The 27,979-nt window shown below is 45.3% G+C and overlaps 1 protein-coding gene across 3 annotated transcripts in view; it reads left to right on the top strand.

Annotated features, from left to right (window-relative positions):
- Fars2 (phenylalanyl-tRNA synthetase 2, mitochondrial) overlaps window positions 1-15,098 on the top strand; it is a 415,828-nt gene extending 400,730 nt beyond the window's left edge. For all 3 annotated transcript variants that reach the window (XM_051194440.1, XM_051194441.1, XM_051194439.1), the window contains one exon: window positions 14,805-15,098. In XM_051194440.1, coding sequence (XP_051050397.1) covers window positions 14,805-14,943 — 139 coding nt within the window. In that variant the 3' untranslated portion in view covers window positions 14,944-15,098. The remainder of the gene's footprint in view (window positions 1-14,804) is intronic.
- Window positions 15,099-27,979: the final 12,881 nt, after the last annotated feature.

The raw sequence follows: 27,979 nt of genomic DNA, 5'->3' as shown, positions 1-27,979 counted from the left end.
TCTGTCTCTCACCCTCCCAAGAATTAGAATGTTACAAGTTCCCTAAACTTCTGAGCTGTGTTCTCCTCTCTGGCAAGTGAAGCAGACAGTTCATGGAGCCTTCTTCCCTCTGCTGCTTCAGTACTGACCACATGCAACTCTGTGTTCTGTTTTCTAGGCTTGACTCACTGCGCTCATCCACCTTCCTTTTCCCCCCTCTGTCTTACTACCTTATTTCTGTTTTCTGTTGGTTATGAGGCTAAATTAAGGTCGTTAAAGAATCTGCAACTCCATTCATAACAGATTATGTGATTGTTAAAATACTTTTTCTTCTTTTGCCTTTTCTTCGTCATTCCTATACTTTCTATTCTAAGTAATATTTCGTACTGGATTTATTTTTTTCCCTCGGGGCATGAAAACATATTTCTTGAAACATCCTGAAGTTTGCTTGGTAAGTAACTGTTACCATTTTAGTCCTGTTACAAGCAATTGATAGCCGCAGCCATAAGTAGCTGTTATACTGTTAATCCTGTTACAAGCAGTTGATAGTGGCAGCTGGGGACATTTATAAGCTGCACAGAATGGACCTTGGACAAGCCACTGCAGTTTGTTGACAGGGAAGCAGGCAGAGTCCAAGCAGGCTAGCTGTGTTATAGCTGTGGCTCTCACGCATCACTTCACCTCCATGGGCCTATCCCTTGTTTCCTACATATGGCCAGGCCAGACTGTCATTGCCTCAGAAGAGCAGTACACACCAACCACTAAGACAGTGCGCACACATTCAGGAGCATGCGTGGCATTATTCCTCATTTGTCCTCTTTCGTTATTTAGAAACATGTATTTCCAAAAAATGGGCTCCTGTCACATCTTAATGTTTCACTCATGTTTGTACATTCTGAGAAAAATTCAGGCAAAGCATGGCTCTGTCATCCTGGCTTTCTTCTGTGGTGAAAGCGTGATTAGTATTTAGGTGAAGCCGCTGGAATCTGACTGGGAGAGACGCCACTCCTAGCAAGAGTGCAGGAGTGGGTGGGATCCTGATGCCACCATCATTAGAGCAGCTCTGCTTTCCACTGTCTTCAAGAGGGCACACGTTGTTAGGGTGTCCTGTTGCAGAGAAGATTGGGTTCTTTCAAAACAAACAAAAACCACTAATCCAGAACACCTGGGGCAGTGGTGCTTGTCTAGAGCTTCCAGTGTGACAGGCAGAAAAAAAGTCTTTCCTGGAGACAAGGAAACTGACTAGAGAAGATGATGGATCTCAGAAGGGCTCTGTCACTTAGAAGAGGAGAAAGTGGAATTTGCATATAGATCCCAAGGCCTTTTTACGCGTGGTATGCCTAAGTCTGCAACTCCTCCCTTCATGCACCTATTGGCTCCCATCCTCTTTCAGGTCTCAGCTCTGATACTTCCACAGGAACCTTCTGTGACCTTTAAGTTAATGGGCCTTTTACATAGCCTCATAGAACCATGTACTTCGTCTCTATAACCTTTATCATAGTTGTAATTTACATTTTTTCATAATTCTTTGATTAGTACCTATCTCCTGCCCTAGGCGGCTCCCTGCCTAAGGCCTTGCTCATGTTAGGCTCTCAGCACTTTGCAGAATGCATGGCATAGCGTAAAGTGGGTGTACACTATTCACTTTCTGAGTAAGTCCAATAATGAATTGTCTGGATGGATGGATCAATGACTATGTTCCTGACACTGGAAACAGTGATGTTACATATCACTTGGACTATCCTTCCCCGCTAAGATCTCTTTCCTCTCTAACCACACTCTAGCCAGGATCATTGTGCCATTTTGCTGCTGGTTTCTTTTGTTGGTTTGGGGGTTTGTTTTTTGTTTTCTGTTTTTTTTGTTTGTTTGTTTGTTTGTTTGTTTTTTGAGGCAGGGTTTCTTTGTATAGCCCTGGCTGTCCTAGAACTCATTCTATAGACCTAGGTAGTCTCAGAATCACAGAAATCCATTTGCCTCTGCCTCCCAAATGCTAGGATTGAATAATGAAGTTTAGCTAATTTCCATAGATAAGAGACCAGTGTAAATTCATGACCAGCAAAGAGAATTATGGGAACATTTGTCAGCTCCATGTGAGCGGAGCAGTCACTTAGCTCACACTGTGGAAGCCTTGGATAAAAGCAATCACCGTTTGTGGGAAGAACACAAGAAGAGCTCTAAGGTCTGTCCCCTTCAATCTGTGAGTTCATAAATTGTGTCACCTGTGCAGTGATACTTAAGGAAGCCATCACTGTATCCTTCCCACCTAGAATGTCATAGATTGATGCTGCCCATTCTGCCAAGCAAATCCCTGCTTTGTCCCCTCCCCCTTGATCTCTGACTTCCTACTTGTGAAGAAGTGGCACTATAGATTAGACCCAGAGAGTCTCTTCCAAAAATTATTTGCAAAATAAAGTCATTTTAAAAGTCCTGAGTCTTAAAATATTTACCAGTCACTAAGGAAATAAAAGCTGTACAACATGGCATTCTACTCCTGAATAGTGGGGGTGGGGAGCCATCTGCTCATGTTCAAGCAGTCACTATGCACACCTGGTAGAACAGTATGGACCGCAGCACCAAAATTCCCTGTAAGTTCTCATATTAGCTGACTGCGGCCTCTGTATGAAGTGCAGCTGGCTAGGACAAGGGACTTGGCCTTAGTCCCTTTTCACCTGTTAACAAAATATTTGACAAACCACCTAGGGGAAGATGGGTTTATCTGGACTCATAGTTTGAGGGCACAGTTCATCATGTCAGGGAAGGCATGGTGGTGAAAGCTTCAGGTAGCTGGTCACACTGTCAGTGGGATAAGGACCGCCCCTGGGGACCCACTGCCTCTAGCTTGGCCCTACCCCAAAGCTCATTTCCAGCTTGAGACCAAGTATTCAAACACACAAACTTTCAGGAGACCTTCCACATCCAGGCCATAACATATTTCCACCCTTCTGGAAGATTCCTATAGAAGTCAAATCTGAACTCAGGTGTTTTGGATTGTTGGCTTCTAGATGGACTTTTGTCTAAGGCTTCTTAGCCAGAAATGTGAGTCTTCCTCTGTGACTCCTGTTAGGAGTAGTTTTTCCCTGCCGGCCCGCCTGGTCCCAGAGCTGTGGCAGCCACAGATAACACACAAAGACATTGTATTAGTTATAATTCTGTTGGCCAGTTACTTGTTTCTTATTGGCTAGCTCTGTCTTAAATATTAACCCATTTCTATTAGTCTAAGTACTTCCACGTGGTCTTATCTTACCGGAGAGAGGGGCTGGCGTTCTTCTCTCTCTGTCCTTCATCTTGGATCTCCTCCCTACTACTTTCTCTCTCCTCCTTTTCTCCTAGTCCCGCCTATCTTGCTTTCCTATTGGCCAACAGTGCTTTATTCATTAACCAATAAGAGAAACATATTTACAGAATGACATCTCCCATAAGACTCCAGCCCCAACACACATGTATTTCTGTACTCTACACCAGCTACTATGACATACTCACTTCTTGAACTATTAGCGTGCTTTACAAAAGTGGCCATCCCTCCAAACCACTTATGTGTATGCCCAGCTCTTGTGCCTCTTTGCGGTTAGTTCATGAAATTATTCCATTCTCCTCTGAGTAGCTTCACCTCCTCCTCTACTGCCATAATCAGAGTTTGCCTGTATTGTATGCAACATGTCCTCTCCCAGTAGATCAAGCATGTGACCTACCTGGAGGTCCTCACAGATCCATCTAATAGCTGGAGCATATATTCAGCCACTCCTAGTTAAAATAGGAGGGGAAATTTAACAAAAGCCACTGCTGTCATCATCACCACTGGTGGGTTTTCCCAGGTAGACCAAGAACCTTGACTTTCATCTGTTACTAACCCACTTGAGCTCTAAGATCTAGAGCTATTCTCATTGCCTCTCTCAGTCTTCTGTCCTCTAAATTTGTAGTTAAGACCATTTTTTAAATATTTTGCATTAGCTGTGCCTTGCCAACTTTCTGTTTATGTACCAATGTCCTAGCACCATATAGTTGTGTGCTGCTAAATGGTGTGGTTGCATTTTAAGAAATAAGTATCAGATAGTTTTGTTGTTAGACAAACATCATACAGTTTAATCCCATGAGTGAATGTGGGTATGCTGTCACTATGTGATACAGAATTCCAGGAGTGCTACTGTCTGTCACTGACAACATGTCATAATGCAGTGGCATCCCTCTTCCTAAAGCTTTGAGACATTCCTACACTCCTGCTGTATCAGGAAGAGTGGCCACTGAATGAATATTCATGTATTGATCAAGAAATTAATTTACATGTCTGTATCTCCCAACAATGCATCTAATAGCTGGAGCATATATTCAGCCACTCCTAGTTAAAATAGGAGAGGAAATTCAACAAAAGCCCCTGCTGTCATCATAGTTGTCGATCAACCAGCTGCACAGAATGAACAATTGCTGATCAATGGGCTGAGCTGGAACTGTAGCATTTCAACTGTCATAAACCTTTCTAACCAGACTTGGTAACCTGTGTCAGTACAGTCAGGAAGCAGCCTTGTAACAGCACATAGTTAAAGCTGGCCCTGTTGACTTGGGTCTGGCAGATTTAGGCCAGAGAGAAAACTAAAATCACTTCCAAATCTTCCACACAATTGAAAATCACGGAGCTTTGGAAACAAGAACACTTCACCTTTGTTTACAAGTATAAGAAGATCACTTGGATGACAGCTGGACAATTGAAAAAGCAACTGTCCAGCAAGGGGACCCTGCTGTGTTATGGAGGGAACATTTTGAAAAGCATCTTCAGAAGAAGTGGAGCATCTTGGCTGTTCTGTATGGAATTCTGGAGGCACTCCACTGGGCAGGGCAGAACTCAGAATAGACCAGTACCGGCATCCAGAACTATTCCCTGCTCTTTGGGTTTGGTTTAAGTATGTGTATTCCTATCTTTTGGCTTCTTTTAGGCAATATTCCTTGAATTTCCATTTTTATCATGGTAGAATTTACACAGCATTTGCCACTTGTGTCACTATTCAATGTGCATATTGTGTAACCATTGCCTCTGTCCATCTCCAGGACATTTCGCCACACTGAAATTGTGTGCCCCCTAAGCAGTTCCCATGCTCACCTGCCCACGCACTGGCAGTGCCTGTGCCCTGCTGTCTGTCTGTACATGGGACTTCTAGGCATCCTGCCCAGCAGAGTTATGGAATACTGGTCTTTTGTATATCATTTGTTCCCTGAGTGCTGGGTCCTCACAGTGTTCATCCGTATTGTCACATATAACATACATGACCACCTAGGCCTTTCTGCATATGCCAAAGCAAAGACCCTGCCATGCTGCCTGTACATACAGTAAGATCAGTTGGTAACAGTAAGCCTGAAAAGTGACAAACAATTGCCCCAGTTTGTGTGTTTGTCTTACTCAACCATTGTAAAACTCCTGTGAATCTAAGTTGTAGAGTAAGAGCCTGTATGCGATTAGAAACTGGCTCCAGAGCCTTTAGCTGAGAAGCAGTAGTAAGAGAGACCATTAAAAGACTTTTTACTCAGATGACGATCCAGAACCTCAGCCCCACCCTGCAGGAGGCCAGGGCTCCACCTCCCTCCCCGCACCTGCTTGGCAGAAGCCACTGCTCAAGAGTACCAGAAGTTATGGGGAGTGTTGTTGGGGGCGGGGACCTGGGGTGCTTTGAACTTTTCAGAGGACTTGGCAGGTGTTTGATGTTCAAAAGCACGTCTTGCCTGTAAAATATGCCTCTATATAGCACTCTTAAGTTGCCGACTGAGGCTGACCGGGGAGTGGACTGGTGGGGGAGGCCCAGCTCAGTTCCTTTCCCAGCTGCTGGCCCTGCCTCTGTGAAGGCATACATGGGAGTTGTCTTCCCCCAGGCAGAAACTGTCAGAGCAACCATCTGGTCCAGTTTCTTATGACTGACTCCAAGGAACAGAAATCCCTCTGGGAGTTAGAAAGCTTGGCAATGGCAGGGTGACACCAACCTGAGCCTGGCTCCCTGGCTAGCTGAGAACTACAGAGAGGCCCAGCTCAGAAGGGCCTCCAGGGGCATCAGGCCAAGAAGACTAAGTTTGAAAATAAGGTGGCTGGCCTCTTAGCTGTTGTTTTAGTTTAATATGAAATGTGCCCCCCCCCCCAGCTTCAGGTATTGAGGGCTTCATTGTCCGGCTGTGGAGGACTGTATCCCTGAGGGCTTTGAACTATTCACTGACTTAATCTATTGATACATTATGATGATATTGAAAGGTGATGTAAGCTGAGAGACAGTGCATGTCCTGCAGGCTACCCTGGCCCCTTCCTCTAACTCCTGTCTCTTCTTCCTGTCTACCACGATATAAGCCTCCTCCGACTACTACTACTATTCTACCTGAATATACAGGGCCAAGTAACCATGGGCTGAACCCTTTGAAACCATAAGCCAACAAATTTTACTCCATTGCTTCTGCCAGGTGTTGGCTCGTGGCTATACAGAAGTAACTAATGCAGCTGTGGGAGGAGAGGGGATGAGGATGGGACCAGCAGAAGTCTGGAGTGTCTCCTGGATGATTGGAGACCCACTGGCTACAGGATGCCGCTTCTCATTGATCTTCCAAGCACTGACTTCCCCCTGAGAAGCTAGCCCACTGATCTTCATTCTCCCAGCATCCCTCACATCAGGAATGAATGCAGCTCATGCCCACCTCAGCCCTTCCATCTCCTTCTATGCAGGAATTAAGAGTTGTTCAGAGTCTCCCTTCCCTCGTGTTCACTCTCCCCGGGCTAGCAGAGCCAGGAGGACCTTAAAGCTCACTTAGCCCACCTCTCTCACTGCTGAGGGAAATGAGGCCAGGCAAACTGACCCACCAAGGTCTCCTGCGCTTCACCTCCCACCCACCAAGGCTTATTACCAGAGTGTCTTCATTATCTTCTCTCTGTGTGTGTTTATAGCAGGGATCGGAACAGGAATCTGCTTTACTTAGTGTCTACATCATTTTTTTCAGGCCAGGCCCAAATCTGTGTTTTGTGCCTTATCAGGAATAGCTCTGGCTATCTTCAGACCAAAGTCAGATTCCATGCTCATTAAAGAAGGTTAAAAAATGGTAAAATGGTAAGAAAAAAAATAGGCAGTGCTCTTAACCACTGAACCATCTCTTCAGCACCACTAGAGCAAGAAAGGAGATACCATAAAAGAGGGAGCCATTATAGCTTTGAAGAGAAAACTGACTCTAGAGAAATGTCCAGAGATCTACAAGGATGACCCCAACTAACAATCTGAGCAACAGTGAAAAGGCTACCTTAAATGCCTTTCCCCAATAATGAGATTGATGACTACCTTATATGTCATCATAGAGCCTCATCTAGTAGCTGATGGAAACAGAAGCAGACACCCACAGCTAAACACTGAGCTGAACTGGAATCCAGTTGCAGAGAGTGAGAAGTGATGAGCAAAGGGGTCAAGACCAGGCTACAGAAACAGGGGGAGCTCATGGATTCCAGACTGATAGCTGAGAAACCAGCATAGGACTGACCCAGATCGCCTGAACGTGGGTCTCAGTTAGAAGGCCTGGGCAGTCTATGGGATCTCTGACAGTGGAATCAGGATGTATTCCTTGTGCACGAAAGGACTTCGGGAGCACATTCCCCATGAAGGGATACTCCCTTAACCTAGAGGTAGGAGGGAGGGAGTAGGCCATACCCCAAATGACTTGACAGATTTTGATCATCCCTCCTGGAAGGCCTCACGCTCCCTGGGAAGTAGGTGGGGATGGTTTGGGGGTGTCTTTGGGAGGCATGGGAGGAAGGGGGAACTGGGATTGACATGTGAAATAAGAAAAAAATAATTAAAAATGATAAAAATAGGATGAAGCAAACTTGTACAGAGAAGGGGGAGGAGAGAGAGAGACAGAGAGAGAGAGAGAGAGAGAGAGAGAGAGAGAGAGAGAGAGAGAGAGACTGTAGTCCTTTTTCCAGTAAACTATTTGAGGAAAATGGACAAATGAGTAGGACCCCCCCACACACACACACACTTTAGTTTCACTCCCAGCAGTTTTAGTTATATGAAGCCAACTATAATCTAAAATATTAAAATTCCAGGAGTAAATAAGTTCTAATTCACATTGTTTGGGCACTATGAAATTTTATGCCACCTCACCCATTGTCTTACAACATATCTATCCTATATACACTACCTATATAGCAACCCATCAATCATCTAGTAGCTTTCTCAGATATCAGATGAGCCATGTGATATGAAAGTCCTTGAGTCAAGTAGACTTTAATTTGATAATGGTCCAAAGCTTGAGTAGTGATATTGGCAAGTTTTTTTGTTATATAGTTGGCAATTGTTCTGTCTTTATTGTTTTTAGCCTCTTAATGTGCTTACATTTTAAGTCAGACATAAACAAAGGTATATATATACTTAGGAAAATGTATCTCTAGTGTTTGTTCCCATCTCTGGCATCAGGCAAGCACTGGGGGTCTTGGAATGTGTCCCCACCAATAAGTGGATGATAGCAGTATTGAACATCCACTCATGACAGCCAGGCTCTGAAATAACTGCTGTATAGTGCCCATCCAGTCCTCAGAGAACCTAAGAAGGAAATGGAGGTCTTAGCCCATAAACAAGGACTCTGAGCACTAGAGGTCACACAAACTGCCCTAGATCTCAACAGAGAGAGTAGGAGTTGGAACCAGGTTTCTCTTAACTCCGAAGTCAAATTCTTCTCTACTCAACCACTTTCGTCAGCTCTCCATTCTATTCTTGGAAGTGACATGGAACTGTCTACCCTCCCTGGGCCTCTTTCCTGTGTTCAACAAACCTATGAAAGTACTGGATGAACTTACTCTCTGCACTGAGCAGAGTGGTAATGGCATGTGTTATGAGTAGGTTTCTTTCCCTGCCGGTCTAGGCCCACTGCTATGCCAGCCCCAAATAACATACAGAGACACTGTATTAGATATAATTCTGTTGTCCAGTTAATAGTTTCTTATAAGCTAACTCTGTCTTAAATATTAACCCATTTCTATTAATCTAAGTATTTCCACATAGCCTCATCTTACCAGAGAGAGGGCCTGGACCTCTGTTTTCTTAAGTCTCTCCATGATGACTCCTCCCTACTTCTTCCCCTCTCCTCCTAGTCTCCTAAGTCCACCTATCTTGCTTCCCTATTGGTCAACAGTGCTTTATTCATTAACCAATACAAGAAACATATTTACACAATGACATCTCCCATCAGACATGGGACTTCAGATTGAACTTGTTTCTCTAGCAAGCAGGAACCAGTTGAAGATGAAGCCATGCACCCAGCTTTCTCACTCTGTTAGTGGAGCTCTTGTGGACAGCAGCTTTTCTTTATTGAGTAATCTCTGTGTGGATAGGCAGTGTCTGCTGTGCCCATGGTCATGCCTGGTCTATTCTGGGAGGTGTCAGGCATACCATCTAAGAACACAAACTAGCTGCTCTGTCACAGATGGAAACACATACTATTGTGGATGCTGTAGAAGCTGCATTTGGGCTGCATGTGAGGAAGGATTTTATTTCAAGTTCAGAGCTAGTTTGGTTGCCACGGTGAACCGATTGTATAATAGAATTCTTCCCACTCCCACCAGCCCTCTGACCCATTGTTCCTTCTTTCCAGTAGGTTCCATAGCCCTGCATCCTTTCCAAAAATCTACACTGACATACTCTGAGCTGAGGAGCATAGTCACTCTTCACAGAGCCCTTGATAATTGATCACTTTATCACTTTTTCTATTTCATTTGGTTTTAAGCTATTTATTGCTCTGCTTTTTTATATTAAGTCTATACAAATATGCATATTTATGGGATATGGTATAATATTTATGATATAATAAAGTATTTGACATATCCTTCACCTCAAACATTTCCCAATTTTGTGTTGAGAACGTTTAAAATCCTCTCACAACTTATTTAGAATATTCTAAACAAAATTGTTAGCCATAGTCAGCTGCTTTGCCATGGACCTCTAGAGTACATTCCTTGCTTCTTCCACAACTTTGCCCCTGTTGACCTATCATCCCAATCCCAGCCTTCAGTAATCCCCCTCTTTCTTTTTTGAGACTAGCTTCTTTAGGTACCATACATAAGAGAGAATATACTGTATGTGTCTTCTGTCTGTCTTATTCCATTAAGCATAATGTCCTCTGATTATTCATGTTGCTGAAAATGACAAGATCTTATCTTTTTGAAGACTGAATAGTATAGTATTCCACTGAGTAGGGGATCCCTGTGCTTTCTTCTGCCATTCATCTGTTGATGGATGTTTGTGGTACCAGATCTTGGCTTTATGAATATTGTGTCCATAAGCATGGGGAACAGGTATCCTATCAACACAATGATTAAAATATCCTTTGGATGCACACCCAGGAATGGATTGCTGAGCCCATTTAAGCATCAGCTTGATGGGCCTTTCCTGAGCTAGACTTGACTATTCTCAACTCCTACGCAACTTTATCTTTGATCTAAAGTTAGGAGTCTGGGAGGAGGAGGTACTAAAATGGAATCCCTCCCTGTTGGCTTGTCCTACACTGTCATGCCAGCCCTCCCCATGGCTCACATAAGCCCATCCCAGCTCTCTGTTTCTGCCTGAGCATCTGGACTTGGGTAGGAGGTGGAACTGGGCAAACGTTGGCATTCACAGTGGAGCAGGGAAACAGACCCTGAGAAAGTAAGTCATGCTTCTGGTTTCCCGCAGTTGGTCTGGACCTTGAAAAGGGGGAGTGGATGGCAGGCTGGTTGGGAAAAACACAAAGGTGGTGGCACTGGCACAGTGAGCACCGTGAACAAGGACAGTCAAACACGGCTGTCTGTGTTCAGTGTCAACAGTCACAGTCACCCAGATTTCCCATGTCGTTTCTGCAGTATTCAGTCTATAATCCAGCCAGGGCATGGGAAATGCCATTTGCTGGAGTGGAGGAACTCGGTTCTTGTTGTGTAGAGTATGGCACAGCTGGCTTCATGCCAAGTGACTACCAGCCCCTTGCTGCCTGCTGACCCACCGCTGTGCAGCAGACTGTCCATTCTCTGCCCGTGTTCTTCCCTGTCCAGCTAAGTGCCTGCAAGATGTGCTGTTTGTTGAATGACTAGAGCACCCTTTAAATGAACCAGTCCTAGTTGAAAACACTGTAAGATACTTAACATCAAAATCTGTGTTAAAAAAAAAAAAAAAAAAAAAAAAAAAAAGCCAAAAGTCAAGTTCTAGCCAGCAGCTGGTTCATTTTATAATCAGCCAGTATTACAAGGCAGTGAAAAGTTTTTAGGTGTTTTTTCCCCATTCTCTTCCATCTTGTCAACAAAGGGATTGGACCTCCCTAACAATAGATAATCTTGTCTGTTTTTCTCATGAGTAGAAACTGTCAGGTACATAAAAGTATCATTAATTTACCTATGATACTCCAGATTGTATAGCCCACACTACTCATACTGGACCCTATGAATTGGAAAGACACTGTAGCAACTGCCTGCTGCTCAAAGCCCAGGACTGCCTTGTTTTCCTGCTCTCTTGGCCCTATTTTCCCAGCCAGCTGCCTTCTGTCTGCCTTTTAAAGATGCTACAGTAGGAAAGACCCTTATCAGTACATTCCTGGTCTATGTGTCCCACTCAGAGAGCATCCCAGGCATCCTTGTCTCCAGCCATCCAGCCATGTCCTCCCTGAGTCAGAAAGGAATCTAAGGTAGGGCGCATTCTGAGTCTTTCCTCGTTCTTTTAAAACTGTATTGCTGCTTAGAGGAAGTTGGATATATTTGCTTTCTGTTACTATGAGAAATGCCTGAGGAAAGATGACATGTTTATTTGGGCCCATAGTCTTGAGCCTTCAGTCCATGACCAATTGACTCATTAGTTTGAGCCTGTGGGAGGACATTAGGGTGGGAGCACGTGATCAAAGGGACTCATTTATCCTATGGCTGCGTGTGAAAAAGCGCAAGGCGCTGAGGTCCCTTCTGCCACTTCTAGAATCTGCCCCCAATAGCCTAAGGCTGTCCCCCAAATACACCCTACATCTTAAAGGCCCTGCAACCGCTCAGTAGCCAAGGCCTGTGGTAAGATTCAGGATCCAGACCACAGCAAGAGCTTGAATATGAAAGGGGTAAGGTATGTTTGGTAGAGCTCCTGAGTACAGTGGTTAGGCTGAGTTCTGAAACCAGACTGTCTAGTCTGGGTTTTGTTTCTGTTCTAATGAAATGAAATTCATATTACAGGGAATTAGTTGTTTTGGAAATGTATAGTTCAGTGCTTTTGGACACTTCTCTAGTCTGAATGTTTCAGATATGTGTGGCTTCTGCGTACTTTAGTTTTGAAGTTTGCCTAGTTTCCACTCATCAGTATTAGTCAGCTATTATTATTTTGCCAAATAGCAATCAATTCTCCGACTATATTAAACTTATTGATACCCTTATTCAGCTGTTAGTAGTGACTAAACGTAGAGCTTTTAGGAAAGTGTGTGTGTGTGTGTGTGTGTGTGTGTGTGTGTGTGTGTGTTGCCGGGGATTGAACCTATGACTTCACACATCTTTGGCAAATACTCTACCATTGAGCTTTGTAGCCCCAGCCCTCCTTTTACTTTTCATTCTGAAACAGGGTCTCATGAAGTTGCTAGGGCTAGCCTTGAATTCACTCTATAGTTCAAGCAGGCCTTGAACGTGTGATTCTTTCGGCTAAGCCTCTCCAGGTAGCCTGATCTACAGGCCTGATCAATAGGCTCAGCAGCAAATTCTTATCTGACTTTTGGTTTGGGCAGCCACCTTCTGTTCTGTGGGGGACATATACCTAAGATATGTAGTAATAATATATTTAATGTTTTGAAGCCCACTAAACTATTCCATAGCAACACATATGTTTCATATTCCTACCACATTACTTGGCTGTAATTCTAGTCCTGCCACATAGTCCTACTGTTTGAACTTGGACAAGTCACTCCTGCCATCTGCTATCACAGATGTATCTCAGGGACACTGATAGCATCTGCTCAATGAAGATGTCAGCCAGAATGAATTTGTGTGTCCAGTAAAAGACTGAGACACACCAGGGCAACAGCGCTGTCATGTAGTAAAGAGCTCTGACGCAAACCCTTGGGTTCCTCGCCGGGGCCATCCCTTCTTTCAGGAAGCACTGTTTCTTACCTGTTTGGCTGTTTGCCACAGCTCCGTGAGCCATTGGTTTTCCCTGCGAATGTTGAGGGCTGAACAGACCTGGCTCTCCCACTTATGACTGGTCTCAACTCATGACTTGGGCTATGGTGGGAAAGCAGTAGGGGGTTGGAGGAAGGCCACTTCTCCCTCACCTAAAACAAACTGAGGTTAGAGGGAGGGGACATGAGAGCTTGAACTTGAGCAGTTTGGAGGTGACTTCTTCCTGCTGCTTTTTTGCAGATGAGGGCTCTGTGCCTAGCTAAAGACAGGCCCTGCAAGGAATGGCAAAGGGTCCTAGAAGCTCAGCCTTCCCAAATGTGGCTCAAGGTGGGACAGGAAAAGAAAGCAGAGTAAAGTGGGTAAGCCAGGATGGGGAGGAAATGGAAGGAGCTGGAAGAAGAGATTATGGAGATATTGGGGACTAGGACAGAGATGGGCACTTCTCTTCCCAAGTATATTCTGTCTGCACCCAAGTCTGACCTAAAATTAGCAGGTGGGAGATAAGGGAGAGAGTGCTTGTGAGAACAATCCTGAAACATCGGGAAGGCCCTGGAAGCTGAGGCTCTGAACTCTGGTAGCCACATGAGGGATTATTTAGTCTTCCCATAAGGGTCTTCCTTAAGGAGCCAGCCCACCTGACACCCACTTGTCCAAGGTTCTGGCATGGCTGAAGGCCTCTCCGGGTCAGGCTCAGAGATGAGTGATATCATGGGGAAGGATGCAGAAGAGAAATTAAATTACTCAGAGTAGGTTGTTCAGACCCCTGCTCCATCCACACAGCCAGTGAGAGACCCCTCCAGGAAAGGGTCAGTGACACAAGTCATAACATTTTTGTCTTTCTGATGAGGCCACCATGCCAGTATGTCATTGTACCTGCCATACAAGCATAAGTGCTGCTGCTGTCACTCCACATTTCCAGAGCTATCCACAAAAACAAGGCAGCAAGCTGGGCGTTGGTGGCACACGCCTTTAATCCCAGCACTTGGGAGGAAGATGTAGGCGGATCTCTGAGTTCGAGGCCAGTCTGGTCTACAGAGCTAGCAGAGCTAGTTCCAGGACAAGCTCCAAAGCAATACAGAGAAACCCTGTCTCAAAACAAAAAACAAAACAAAACAAAACAAGCCAGCACTGCTGTGGTGAAATAGAAAATGGTTGGTGTGCATGGATGATGTAAATACTTCCTAGGCCACAGGGGTGCTGGGGGTGGGTGATACCTCCTGGCCTTGTCTCTGGCACTATTTGCTGCAGTATGGTCTACAAACATACTTATTTTCTATGCTGTGGCAAGGTAGAGGCCACTGGCATTGACACCAATACTTATATTGTCAGAAATTCCTGGGGATTCAGAAAGAGCTCAAACTCAGAACTGTCCTGCAGTCAGACTCTGTGCTTAGCCCAGGACATCAAACCTATAGGGAGCGCCTACCTTGGGGACTGTGGTGCATCCAGCATGAAGGAAACAGCTTCTCCATTATTCTAGCTACTATTTCCCTAACCATCACCCTCCCACACACAGAAAAGATGTGGCCATTAGTGGCAAGTGGTATTTCTGTGGTGACACATGACAGATGCCAGGATCCTGACCCACTAGGTCGGCTCTTAGCAGATGATACCATAACATTGTGATATAGAAATCGTTGTACATGAATAAGCCACTGCTTTCCATCCATGTGCAGACATGTCTTTCACTCACCTACTTGCACTGTCTCCCCATCTCCAGGACACACAGGACCAGCCACTGCTACCGCATCACTTACCGCCACATGGAGCGAACACTGTCCCAGAGAGAAGTCAGTAGTGTCCACCAGGCTGTGCAGGAGGCCGCTGTGCGGCTGCTGGGTGTGGAAGGCCGGTTTTGATGTCTTGGTTTTACCCAGGCTGCAGCCCTCGTGGAGCTCCAAGGCTCACTGGAAAGGGGGAAACACATTGTTTGTGAACTGGAGTATCTGTCATCTTTTGATAAATGGGTCTGCTTTGGGACGTTTAGGAAATAAAGGATCACTTTTGAGAAGCATTGACATAGCATTTGTCTTTTATTTGGGGGAAGGAGAAAGCAGGCACTAATATAAGAGTTCCGTGCTAGTGGTGTAGAAATGCTTGGCCCATTGGCTCTCTGCGTGGTTAATTGGTCCCTGGGTTCCATTAAGCACCAGGCATGATTCTCGCCTGACAGACTCTTCCACCCATGTAATGAGTGAAGCTACAGAGAAGGGCTGAATATACTGCAGGCACGCCTGGTTTTTGTGTGCTTGCTTGGCTGCAGGTCACAGATCCTGCATTTGGACAAATTGGAGGTTTGTGGCAATCTGTGTTGAGCAAGCCTGTTTCCCATTTTCCTTCAGCTCAAATGATCCTTAGTATTTCTTAGCAGTGTTTTCTAATTGGGTAAATGTATGGGTTTTCGAACATAAAGCTATTGTGCACCTTGCAAAGGCAGTATCAGCTAAGCCTGTATTTTATATGCACTGGGAAACCAAAAGATGCTTGTGACCTGCTTCATGATGAATTCACTTTATCACAGAGGTCTGGAATTAGAGCATCACCCCCAAACTAAACCTGTCCAGGAAGCCTTTGGATCTCTGCTATCCTTTCTCCCTTCTTCTTCTTCTTTGTTTTGCAAAGGGCAGGCTTCAAAGAGGCCACTGATGAAATGCCAGGCTTCCCTTGAAAGTGGAGAGAGTCACATATCTGAGCCAGGCAAGGCAACTATTTGCTTTCATAAACCCAAGGCCGTGCATTGGTCCTGAGCTTGAACTTCTGCCTTCTGCTCTTGTGCAGAGGAAGGAAAGAAACAAGGACTGCCCTGGGTCCAGGTGACACACACAGGGCCAGGTCGGCCAGTTCCTCAGGTTGCCCCCTCCGGGAGGCCTCCACTTCCGGGAGGAAGGCAACCTTTAAGGAAGAGCACAGGGCTTTGATGTCTTCCCCTTTCTGTCCTGCACTTTGTAGTCTGTATGCCTTACTCATGACCAGCCTTAGTAATCAGATTTCAGGCCTGACAAGATGCTGGAGGCTGATGGAAGACATGGAGTGCTGAGATAAATATTTGATGAGAGGTGTCCATTATCAGCAAGCATGTAGGAGCAAGCAGCTGCTCAGAGTGTGACTGTGTTTGGAAACAGGCTTATTGCAGATATAATTAGCTAACATGACATCTTACTGGGTGAATGAACCCTATTCCAAATGGCTGGTGTCCTTCTGAGAAGAGGAGCACATGAAGACAGAGCCCATCAGAGCTCTCTGTGAGCTCGGTATTCCCAATGATTGTCAGCTAACCATACAAGATGGGGGGGATCTGCTGTAGATTTCAAAGGGGTGTGAAGATCTGCTTGACATCACACCAAGTACATTCCTAGTTCAGGGTATATGTTAGGGTCTCATTGTGCTGAAGGCATGACCATGGCAACTCTTATAAAGCAAACATTTAATTGGTGCTGGTTTATAGTTCAGAGGTTTAGTTCATTATCATCATGGCAGGTGGCATGCAGGCAGACATGATTCTGGAGAAGGAGCTGGTCCTCAGGCAGCAGGATGTGAACTGAGACACACTTCCTCTGACAAAGCCATACCTACTCCAACGAGACCACACCTCCTAATAGTGCCCCTTTCTGTGGGAACAATTATATTCAAAATACTACAGGGTTCTTTATAAGTGCAATCGTGGGAACCTAATACATCACCCAAAACAGGGAAACCACTGTCCTTTCTCATTAACACTCTGCAGAGAGGGTCACACCTAAGATTCCTCCTCCTACCAGGGAGGGGACTGGAAGTCTAACCTAACCAGGAGACACTGAGCTGTCACATGACTTCTTTGAACCCTTGCATCTGGCAATCTCTTGAGAGGTATGCAACATGGGCATCAGTTAAGGATCAAGGGGTCTGTCTGGAGATTCCGGCCATATAGCTGAGACTCAGAGGTTCTCCAAGCTTGCTAGCACTGAACTGTTTATATCAGTGCCCTGGCTATGTGTCCTGTCTATTGATGGCCTTGGCACATGAGGGCATGAGTACCAGAATAACATAGGCTATCTTTGACATCCATGACAAGAAGCACAGTTCTCAGATAGTCAGATCCCTGCCTGCACTTTGAGGTGACACACCTCCTGGGATCTCCAGGAACTTGCCAACTAGTGGCAAGGAATAGAATCAATGAGACCCAATGTTGTCAGTGGAGCCCAGTGGTAGAGTACTTGCCTAGAGTGTGTGAGGTCCAGGTTTCCATCTCCAGTCTAGAGTCTGGGGCCATAATCCTGAAAGTGCCTGATCTCTAATCTTGGAGTGCAACAACTGGTTAATACTTAGTGAGAAACAAAGCCTCAAAGGCTGCAGGGCCCCAGGACTCCAAGCAATCTGGACAAGAAGTTTGATGGGTTCTGCAAAGCTGGCATCATTAGGCTTTCTCAGCTGCCACAATCATCGCATCCCCTGACTAGCCCGGGAAAAGGGACTCTTGATTGTCACAGGCAATTTAGGATGATAGGTCACTCCCTTTGGCTCCGGTTTACCTTCCCTCAGAGTACATCCCTGGTCCACAGGCCAGAACATTGTCCTCCTCTCCCTCCCCTCCCCTCCTTCCCTTCTTCCCTTTCTCCGTCCTCCCCTATCATCTACCTCTTCTTCCTTCCATCTCCCCCTCCCTGCCTTCCTCTACTCCCTCTCCCAGACCTCAGCTCTCTTCTTCCCTACCCTCTCCTGACTCCTACCCAGCCATCCTGGAGGAGTCCGCCCTAGCCTGCACACTCAGACCTTTATGATGCCATGTAAGCTGCAGCTCCCACCAGAGGGAAGCACTGTAGGCCTTGCTGTCACCTGCTGCTGAGGGAAACAGCTCCCGGTAAATCAGGGTTCCTTTGCCAGGGCAGCTGCCCTTGCCCTTGTCTCTGTGCATTAATCACCTCCATGCCCTGGCGAGCACAGACTGCAAGGCCTCTTTGCAGCCCAGGAAGCTTCCTGTCTATATAGCTCTGCCACCACAGAGCCCCAGTAGAGGAAAGCTAAAGAACACAGGCTTCCCTGCCTCACGCCTTAGGATGACCAGATCTAACAGGTCATGCTGTGCCATTCCAGCTGGGCCCTGCCTGCAGATGACTGCCCATGTCTGTGTCCAGCCAGCCAGCTGCAGCTAGAGTTTTATAGGGACACACCCTTGGCCAGGGCATGGGCTGGGCACTCTTCCAGGCTTTGTTCAGTGCAGCATCAGGGATGGGAAATACTGGGATGGTCATGGAAGGTGCATTGTCCAGCTGGACATGGCTACAAAGTGACTACGAACCCTGACTTTGGACTGCAGCAGATGGAGGTTGAAGCACAGGGATACACCTGGAGGAAGGGGCCCCAGCTCATCCTAAAAATTAAATGATGGTGTAGCCTATAGGTGCTGGTATTGGACAGTGAGGGGTACAGAGTTCCAGAGGGCCAGCATCCTCACTGAAGGATTACAAGGACAGGGAGGCTTCTGCAAAATGTGGTCTGACCTGAAAGAAACTTTAGGATTCATCCAGGACCCCACATTAGAGGTGAATTCCCTAGGCCCATGAGTGTAAAATGGCTAACTAAAATATTTGGATAGTTTAACTCTGAAGATCAGAATATCCACTAGCTACAGTGTCTTAGTCAAGTAATTCATAAAACCAGAAGCCAGAAGAACAACGCTATAACTGAGACCCAGGCTGTTCAGCTGCCTATGGTGTTAGTCCTCCAAGGTTGCAATGGAGTAGTGGGAACACACACAACATATACCGTGCAACGACTTATGTGTTCTGGAAGACAGAGAGCCAGGCATCTTAACTTCTCCCCACAAGTATCTTCCACCATACAGGAAACATTTCCCACCCTTCCCTTCAAGTGTGTTTGGCTAGAATCAAGCAAGTCCTGTTTGCATATTCTGGGCCTGGCCCTATTTTTAAATACCAACCCCTTTCCCGTGCTGTGTCCTTATTGAGCAGGGCATGGTGGGTGAGGTTCAGGAAGCCAAGGCTGTGTCCAAACTGAACAGTGTGGCAGAAGCCAGCCCAGCTAGCACTTGGTTTCCTGGCTTCTGTGTTCTAGGGCCTATAGACAAGTGAGAAGTACTTCAGCCTGGGGATCCAAGGAAGGAGTCAGCTGATGGCTCAGCCTTCCCCACATTCTTGCTGGGTCTGTTTAAGATGGTGGCTGGCATGAAACATTGCTCTCTGAGGCTAGCAGTTTAGAGAGATGTTTACACACTACCAGGGGCCTTTCCTTGCAGTGTTTATGAGATTTTTACACAGGCTAATTTATTTATGTCCATAACTCAAGGTGAAGTCCATGGAAAACATTTTTTGCTATGCCTAGTGTCTTTCATATGGAGAGGTGTAGGGATCGGTCCAGCTTCACACAGAGCCCCCACAGGCTTGTGGTACCATTGGCAGGACGGGATCTAGTGCCAGAAATAAAAATGCTAAGCCCTTTGTCACTTTTTTTTTTTTCAAGCTAAATGTCAAGAAAGCAATTATGGGTGACCTGGAGGCTTGCAGCATGGAATAAGCGACCATCCGGGAGACTGTGCACAGCTCCTAGTAGCTCAGGCTGGGCTGCAGGAAGGGGGTGGTGTGGGAGAAAAAGGGCAAGCAGAGTCATGCCAGCTTTTGATGCAGGTTGTGAAAGTTCCCAGATGTCTGTGGCTGAAGCAAGGGCAGACCCAGAGCCCCAGGCACCCAGGTGAGGGCTTGTCTCCATTGTGCATGCTGTTTTCTTACCACCAAGAAACTAATGAGCAATATCTCTTCCCAAGGATCCTGGCTTTTAAGAGATTCTCATTTGCAAGACAACTATAATTGTCAGATAATCAATTACTCATTTCCCATTCTAAACACTAGTCAGTGGTATACATTCCAGCCAGGGTCCCCTGTAGCAGCAATAACTCTATGACCACAAGGGGTGATTTAACCCTGGCCCAAAGCAAGTCATTTTTCTTTGTAGATATTCCCAGCAGCTTTAATGTAGGAACACAGACTATCCACCCCAGAGAACTCACAGAGCCTTTGGCCTCTAAGGACTCTTGTTGGAAGCCGTCCCAATTTCAAAGAGAACCTCTTTGTTTTAGGGTATTGTCGGCAAACTGTCACATGATTTGTAACTACTATTAAACCCCAGCAACCCAGAGCTGAGGATAAACCGCTCCATCTCCCAGGGCCTCAATTTTCCCAAATGTAAAAATGGAATGAAATATATTCTCTGGATTTCATTGAAAAAATATTTCACCAATATTACAGGGAAATGATGTATAAAAAAAAACATACTACTGGGGCTCAAGAGATGGCTCAGTGGTTAAGAGCACGGGCTGTTTTTCCAGAGGACCCTCTTTCCAGGAGGTCTATTGTCCTTTTCTGACCTCCACAGGCACCAGGGACACAAGTGGGACACAGATATCTATACACATAAAGATTAAAAATAAAGATACTGGGGAAAGGAGCTTGTCATTTCCCCATAAGTGAAATATAAGCTTGTCACATGACCTACAATCCCACTTGTAGGTATATATTCACAAGTCTATCCATTACTTTTCTTATCACCATGGACAAATACCCTATAAGAAGCAACTTAAGTGAGGAAGGATTGGAGTTTTGGCTCATAGTTTGAAGGAACACAGTATACTACAGCAGGGAAGGCATGGCAGCTCTGGAATGGCAGAGGTGGGTGTGGCAGCTGCTGGTTCACTTCATATCCGGAAGCAAACAAAGACTTCAGACCAAGAAAGCAGCCATGAGCTGCAAACCCTAAGGTGTGCTCCCTAGTAACCCACTTCCTCCAGCTGGACTCCCCACCTCCTAAAGACCATACAGGCGCCACAAACAGGGCCGCAGGTTGGAGGGAAGGCGTTCAAACCTTTGGGGTACACGGTCCATTCAAAACCATAGCCACAATGAATCAACAATCGATTTGCAAACAAAATGTATATGCCACTATACTTCACGATTGCAGAAAGTGAGAAACAGCTCCATATTCATTGGCCAGCAAAGGACTCAACAAAACGGGGTCTATCTATACATGCAGAAAAATAGTATTTCCCTTTGAGAAGGGATATGACATTGGCCTGTACACATTAGCTCAGTGGTAAGGAGAGAAGCAAGACCACAGAATGAGTATTCCACTCATATAAAACACCCATTACAGACGAATTCAAAGAGACACAGTGCACACCAGTGTCTGCTAGACTGTGGGGGACAGGAGGACTGGGAAGCCACTACTTCATGGACACAGGGTTTCCAAGAACTGGATTACACAACTGAAAAATACCGAAATGATAAATGTTACAGGTATTTTACCAGAACAGTAAAAGACAGTAGTAGTCTTTATATTCCAAAATTAGAGACCATAATTTAAATTTTCAAATGATGCTTGGGAAGTCATAGAGTATTGATCCAGCAAGAGCCATTCCCAAACCTATCCTAAGGACTATCTTGTAGCAGTCTCTACAGATGCTACCAGCCCTGGTGGCTCTGGTGGCCCTGGTGGCCCTGACGAAGGCATCAGCTGAGCTGCTGCAGAGGGTTCTGTCCCCTTTGGCTGTTCTATTTGCAGGAGAGAAGTCTGAGAAAGTACATCTGGCTGGGTGAGGCTCGGCCCCGCCCCACTCCACACCACAAGAGAGACTTAGCAGTCAGCTCCCATATCTAATGTTATCCAGAGAAGAGTTACAGGGAAGTGGCCTAGGATACCCAGGGCACTTAGACACAATTCCTACTTTATAGACAATGAGCCCATAGCTAATGTGCTGATGTACAATAGATGTGCTAGAAATACTGGCCGTCATGGTCCCATCCTGTCAAGTATTAAGAGAAGCAAATCACCAGCAAATACTATTCTTAGAGCATACATAGAAAAAGGCATCCATCTCTCCCACTGTCACCCTCCTTGAAACATATGAGCACCTTGACACATGCAAACCACCATTCACATACAATGCTTGCTCCTCTTTCCAATTTAGAGGTTTCTAAACAATCTTTTATTGATTCTTTGGGAATTTCACATCATGCACCCCAATCCCTCCCATCTTCCAGTCCCTCAACATCCACCCCTCACCCTTGTCATGCCCCCCCAGTAAAATTAACAAAGAAATATGAAAATAAGATAAATAAAAAGGAAGAAATAATAATAATAAAATATAAACAATAAAATGCAAATTGGACTATCAATTTCAGTAAAAAACAAACCAACAAAAAACAAAAGTAAAACAAATGAACACTTTGCTCCTCTGCCTCTCTCTCCTCTCCATCACCCCTTCTCATCTTAGTGGCATTGGGAGCTGCTGTGTGACACGAAGTAGACCCCTTTGTCCAAACAGCTTTCCCTACAAATGTTCACTGTGTAATGTGCCAGCTTAAAGCCTTGGATATGGACCTGGACCACTGGGACCACTCCCTCAGGAGAGGGAAGAAGCCAGCTCTCCCATGCCCATAGTGAGGGATGGGGCCGTGTTTCCCCAGTATGGGGGTCTAACTCTCCTATTAGGGGTGGGGCCAGCTTTCCCATGCTGGGGTCATCTGGGTTTGTTATCCCAGGGTGAGGGTTAGGGTCAGCTCACTGGTGAAAGGGAATGGCTCTCCCAGGGGCCAGTGAGGAGCAGGGCCAGCTCAGCAAAGCTCTTGTACTTCGGCACATGGTGTCCAGGGCCACTGTGGTAACATACCAGAGGTCATATCGGCAAAGGCGGGTCAAGCTTCTGCTGGGACCATATATGTAGGGGTAGATTGTACTGCTGCTACTGGGGATCATGGTAGAATCCAGAGCCTGGGCTGCAACCAGGGGCCATGTGTGGTTCATGGCCCCGCTGCAGCTGGGGTCTGTGCTGATATCCATGGCTCCTGGTACCATTGAAATCTGTGTGGATGCATGAGGTCTGGGCCACCCAGGGACATACTGTTGTTTGAGGACCACCTGCAGCTAGGCTGATGCTGATCTGAGAGACCTGCATAGTTACCCAGGACCATGGTGACATCTAGGTCCGGGCAGCTTCTAGACTTTTTACAAAATGACTCTATCAGTTGCTCATTTGATGAAGGGACACTAACCCTTGCCTTTGCTCTCAAATATTTGCTTATCAGTCTGGCTGTTGTCCACTCAGCTGCCTGTCTTAGTTACAGTTTTATTGCTGTGAAGAGATACCATTACCACCAGGGCAACTCTTCTTTAAAAGAACATTTAGTTGAGGCTAGCTTACATTTAGAGATTAATCCATTATTGTCTTGGAGGGAATGAAGCATGGTAGCATGCTGGCGGGCATGATGTTGGAGAAGAAGCTGAGAGTTCTGCATCAGGAATGGCAGGCAGCAGGGAGACAGAGTGAGCCAGTGGGCCTGGGTTCAACTTCTGAAACCTCAAAGGCCACCCCCAGTGACACACTCCTACAATAAGGCCACACCTCATCCAACAAGACCAAATATCATAATTCTTTCAAATGCCAGTCCTTATGAGCCTATGAGAGCCTTTTCATTCAGACTATCACAATGCCCAATAACCCTGAAACCGTGTCCAGGAGTGGGTGGAGCTATGGGGACCAGACTGCCCTCTACACTGGTGGTGGAGCTCTCTCCCCAACTTACTACTCACTGGAATTGGATAGAGGGGAAGTCATCACAGCCTTGACCTCACCTTTAGTATAGACAATCAAGAAAGAAATGGAGGAGAAGGGCATGGATAAGATCAAAGGCAGCTTTCCAGATTTGTGTTGTTATAATTTTTTTTTACCATCCAGAAAAACTGAAAAAAAAATAGAAGAATCTCCCACATACCTTTACCTGGTTCCCCAACAGTTCAGAGTTGTATCTGATTTGCTTTTTCTTTCTCTATTTTTCATATCTCTTCTCCTCCTCACCCCACTCCACCCCTGCCTCTGTACCCTTAAATTCCCTTATATGTATTTCCCAAAAACAAGAACAAGCCTGTATACTGTCTTCTATTCACTGTGTTCTATTGCTATGAAGAAGCACCATGACCAAGGCAACTCTTACAAAGGAAAATATTCAATTGGGACTTGCTTACAGTTTCAGGGGTTTGGTCCCTTGTCATCTCAGCAGGAAGCGTGCAGGCAGGCATGGTGCTGGAGAAATAGTTGAGAGCTACATCCTGTTCCATGAGCAGAGAAAGAGAAGGGCTTCACTTGGGTTTTTGAAACCTCAAAGCCCACCCCTAGTGACACACACCCCTAGTCTTCCAACACTTCCTAAGTCTTCTCAAATAGGGCCACTCTCTGGTGATTAAGCAATCAAATATATGAGCCAATGGGACCATTCTTACTCAAACCACCACAATCACCTAAACAAGTCCATTTCCCAACTTCACCCATGCTCCCTGTAATGCTCATTATAATTATTAGGAATGTAGAGAAAGTTTAATTCCACAGTGGCCAGAGAACACAGACTGCCGATTCTTACAATGTATTGTGTGCCTTTATCCCCTTAGCTGGTGTTTCTTGTAGGTTTTCTGGGCCCTCCTCCACATATGCCAGCCAAGGGCTAGGAAGAAATTTATGAAAATTTGGGGACTATCCTCCTGACTTCCTGTTTTCTGACGTTTCTTCCCTCATGTTTTAGAGTTAGACCTTTCTGAGAACTCAGGTCAGTGAGACTGGATTTCTCCATCACTTCCTGGAAAGTAAGGCAAATGTCCTTCCACAGAGAGAGAGAGAGAGAGAGAGAGAGAGAGAGAGAGACAGAGAGAGAGAGACAGAGACAGACAGACAGAGAGAGAGACAAAGAGACAGAGAGAGAGAGCGTGTGTGTGATCTCCCAGTTCCCACTCATTCTGCTCCACTCCCACTGCCCTTATTTTTGCCAAGAATATGTAAGCCAGTCTACATACATGTATATAATCAGGAAGGTAACTTGGTGGTGTCCCATTCTCCAACTTATATTTATCACTCCCGACAGAGTAAACTTGACTTCCAACCTAATGATGATCACTTTCAGTTGGATTCAGTTGTTCATTTCTTTAATTTAGTTACTTCATGGTTTCTTCTTACCACTACATGAAGAAGACCTTTTAGAGTAAATGTGAATAACTGAAGAATTGTCTGAGATGAGACTAAAGATACACATGAAATGAGTCAAACAGCATATGGTTAAACCCAATAATATGTAAGCTAATGAGTCAGAGGCATGTAAGTGTATAATGAAGAAAACTTTGTTGAAACACCTCTTTGTATTTTATAAAATAGTCTTTACATATTTGACATTGTTCAGTAATGTTCTGAAATGACAGTCTATCTAGCTTGGGTAATGTGTTATTTTGCAGTAAGGAAGTACCATGGGTTGGGTGTATCAATTATATTTTTCTTTATGTCACTCAGTATCTTACAAAAGCAACTTAAGGGAGGAAAGACTTGGGCTCACAGTTTGAAAGAATACAGTCCACCATGACTGAGAAGGGACTCATCTGTAGCAATGGGAGCTCATGGCATGGCTTGTTGCACCTTGATGGGTCAGAGCAGAACCAGCTCAGATGGAAAGTAGGACCAGACTGTACACTTCTAGACTAGCCCTATCAACAGCTCAATTCTCACAGTTAGATTCCACCCCTCATATACTGCACAACCTCCCCAAGTAGTGCCTCTGACTGGGGACCAAGTATTCACATATGAGTGTGGGGCTATTTCTTACTTTCAAACTAGAACCCTGAGTGCTTATACAGCACCTTCATTTGCTCACAGTTGTGGGGCTCATCTCATTGTCTACAAGGTTCGGTTTTGTCTGAGTCTTTCTCCTTGTCTTATAGATGACCACTTTCTGTCTGTCTTCTTGTCAGCAGCCCCCTTGTCTGCCGGTGCCCTGGTTTTCATCTTAGGGCAGCTGTCATGATTCTATCTTATCTGTCTCCAAGTATGGTCACTTTCTGAGATACAGTGTTTGGCTCCAGGACATTAATTCCAGGACCACAATTCAACATTGATCACTTTGGGATAGTAATACAAGTGTTATCTAGTGACGAATAGCATATTTTCCTCCTGACGATGGGTGCCAAGACTTGGAGAAAACCAGATCAGAGAGTCCAGTAGGGACGTTCTCTCTCCCTGTGTTTTGACAACACCCAAACCTCGAAGAGCAGCTCCTGACAGTGTCTATAGTCGCTGGCTCTGCCTTAGCTCAATCAGCTGCTTTACTCTTCCTTGTGATAGTTTCGGTGCCTTGTTTTATTCAGAGCTCTGCCTGTGAATCTCAGGCTGACCTTGAACTCATGGCCTTCTTGCTTCAGTCTCCCTAGAGCTGGCATTACCAATATACATCTCCATACATCTCTTTTTCCCTAGTTAACACTAGTAGTAATTTTTGGCATAATCATCTACCAGATGGCCCAAAAGGACTTCATAATGAAAAGATACAATGTTCTATCATTTAAAAAATTTGGGTTGGTTCACATCTGCAATCCCATCACTCAGGAGAAAGCAGGAGGATTACTGTGAGTTTGAGGCTAGCCCATGCCACTTAGTGAGTACCTGGTCATCCTGTATAGCACCCCTGTCCATATTTATAAGCCAGTTGTGGGTCACACATCTATTACCTCAGCATTCAGGAAATAGAAGCAAGGTGGCCACAAGTCTGAGGCCAGCCCAAGTCCCTGTCCCAAAAAAAGAAAAGCAAAAATAAGTGTATATACACTCTGTCACTTGAGCTACATCTTTTCTCCACAAGCTTTATTCACATATAAATGACAAAAATAAATTGTATATATTTATAGAGAGCACTGTGATGTTTACAATATATTTCCAGATTCTGAAACAATTACCACATTAAAATTAATTACCATATCTTTAATTTTATATATACATATTATCCATATGTGATGAGCTCATTCAAGTTCTATTCCCTTAGCAGTTTTTAACTTTATCATACATAATTATCAACTATAGTCATTGTGGTGCACAATGCATCTCTTTTTTTTTTTTTTTTTTTGGTCTGATTGAAATGCTTTGCCTTTGACTAGTATCTCCTTCCCAGTGTCTTTCAACTGCCACCTTACCCTCTGTTTCTATGAATTCGACTTCTTTAGACACCACATACAAGCAATGGCATGCACTATTTGTCTTTCTGTGCCTGTTTTATTCTGCTTAGCACTCTTTATTCATCATATTGCAAAGAAAAGAATTCCCTGAGGGTTCATGTCGTTGTTTTGTTAGGATGAGACAGGGTCTCTCTCTTTGTAGCTCAGGCTGACCTAGAAGTCGCTACCCATTCCACACTGGCCTGGAACTCATGATGGCCTATCTCTGCCTCCTAAATGCTGGTGTTGCCCATGTATATGGCCATCTGACAGGAGCAGAGGATTCTTGCTGAAGCAGCCTGCCAGGACTCTGGCTAAGGTACACTCAGAAGTCACAGAGAACACTAATCCAGAAGAGGCAGCAGAAGGACCCAACGGCAGCTTTGGTCAAGTTCATCTTGAGCTAACTTGGATCCAGAGAGCAACTGTGTATGAGTATGACATCATCGGACACTGGGGTCCCTGACTGCATGCAAAGGGGGGGGGGATGGAGAAAGTAAGGCAAGTCTCTCCCTGCTTCCTGGCTGCAGATGCCTAAAGCTCCCCTTGTTACAGTCACTTGGCAGAGACAGACTGTGTACTCCCTCTGTGCCCCATACGAAACCTTTCCTTCCTTAAGTTCCTTAAGCCACCTCTCCTAGGTTGATTTCTTCAGATATTTTATCTCAGAAGCAGGAAAAGCACCCAATGTTGTCACCAAAGCAGAGAGGGGCTCCTGCTTAGAGCTGTGGGCCTTGCACAGCAGCTAGTCTTCCTCCCTTAGTCCTGCAAATGTAATTTTACTTACTGTGGGTATTAGGGGTTTTTTTTGTTGCCATGGTAAGTACCTGAGAAATAATTAAATGAACAACCAAATGCTGTGCAGGAAGCAGCAGAATCTTTTAAATTTTAAAT

The sequence above is a fragment of the Phodopus roborovskii genome, unplaced genomic scaffold (assembly GCF_943737965.1).
Source record: "Phodopus roborovskii unplaced genomic scaffold, PHOROB, whole genome shotgun sequence".
In the NCBI taxonomy this organism is placed as follows: domain Eukaryota; kingdom Metazoa; phylum Chordata; class Mammalia; order Rodentia; family Cricetidae; genus Phodopus; species Phodopus roborovskii.
This window is presented reverse-complemented; position numbering and strand designations above follow the sequence as displayed.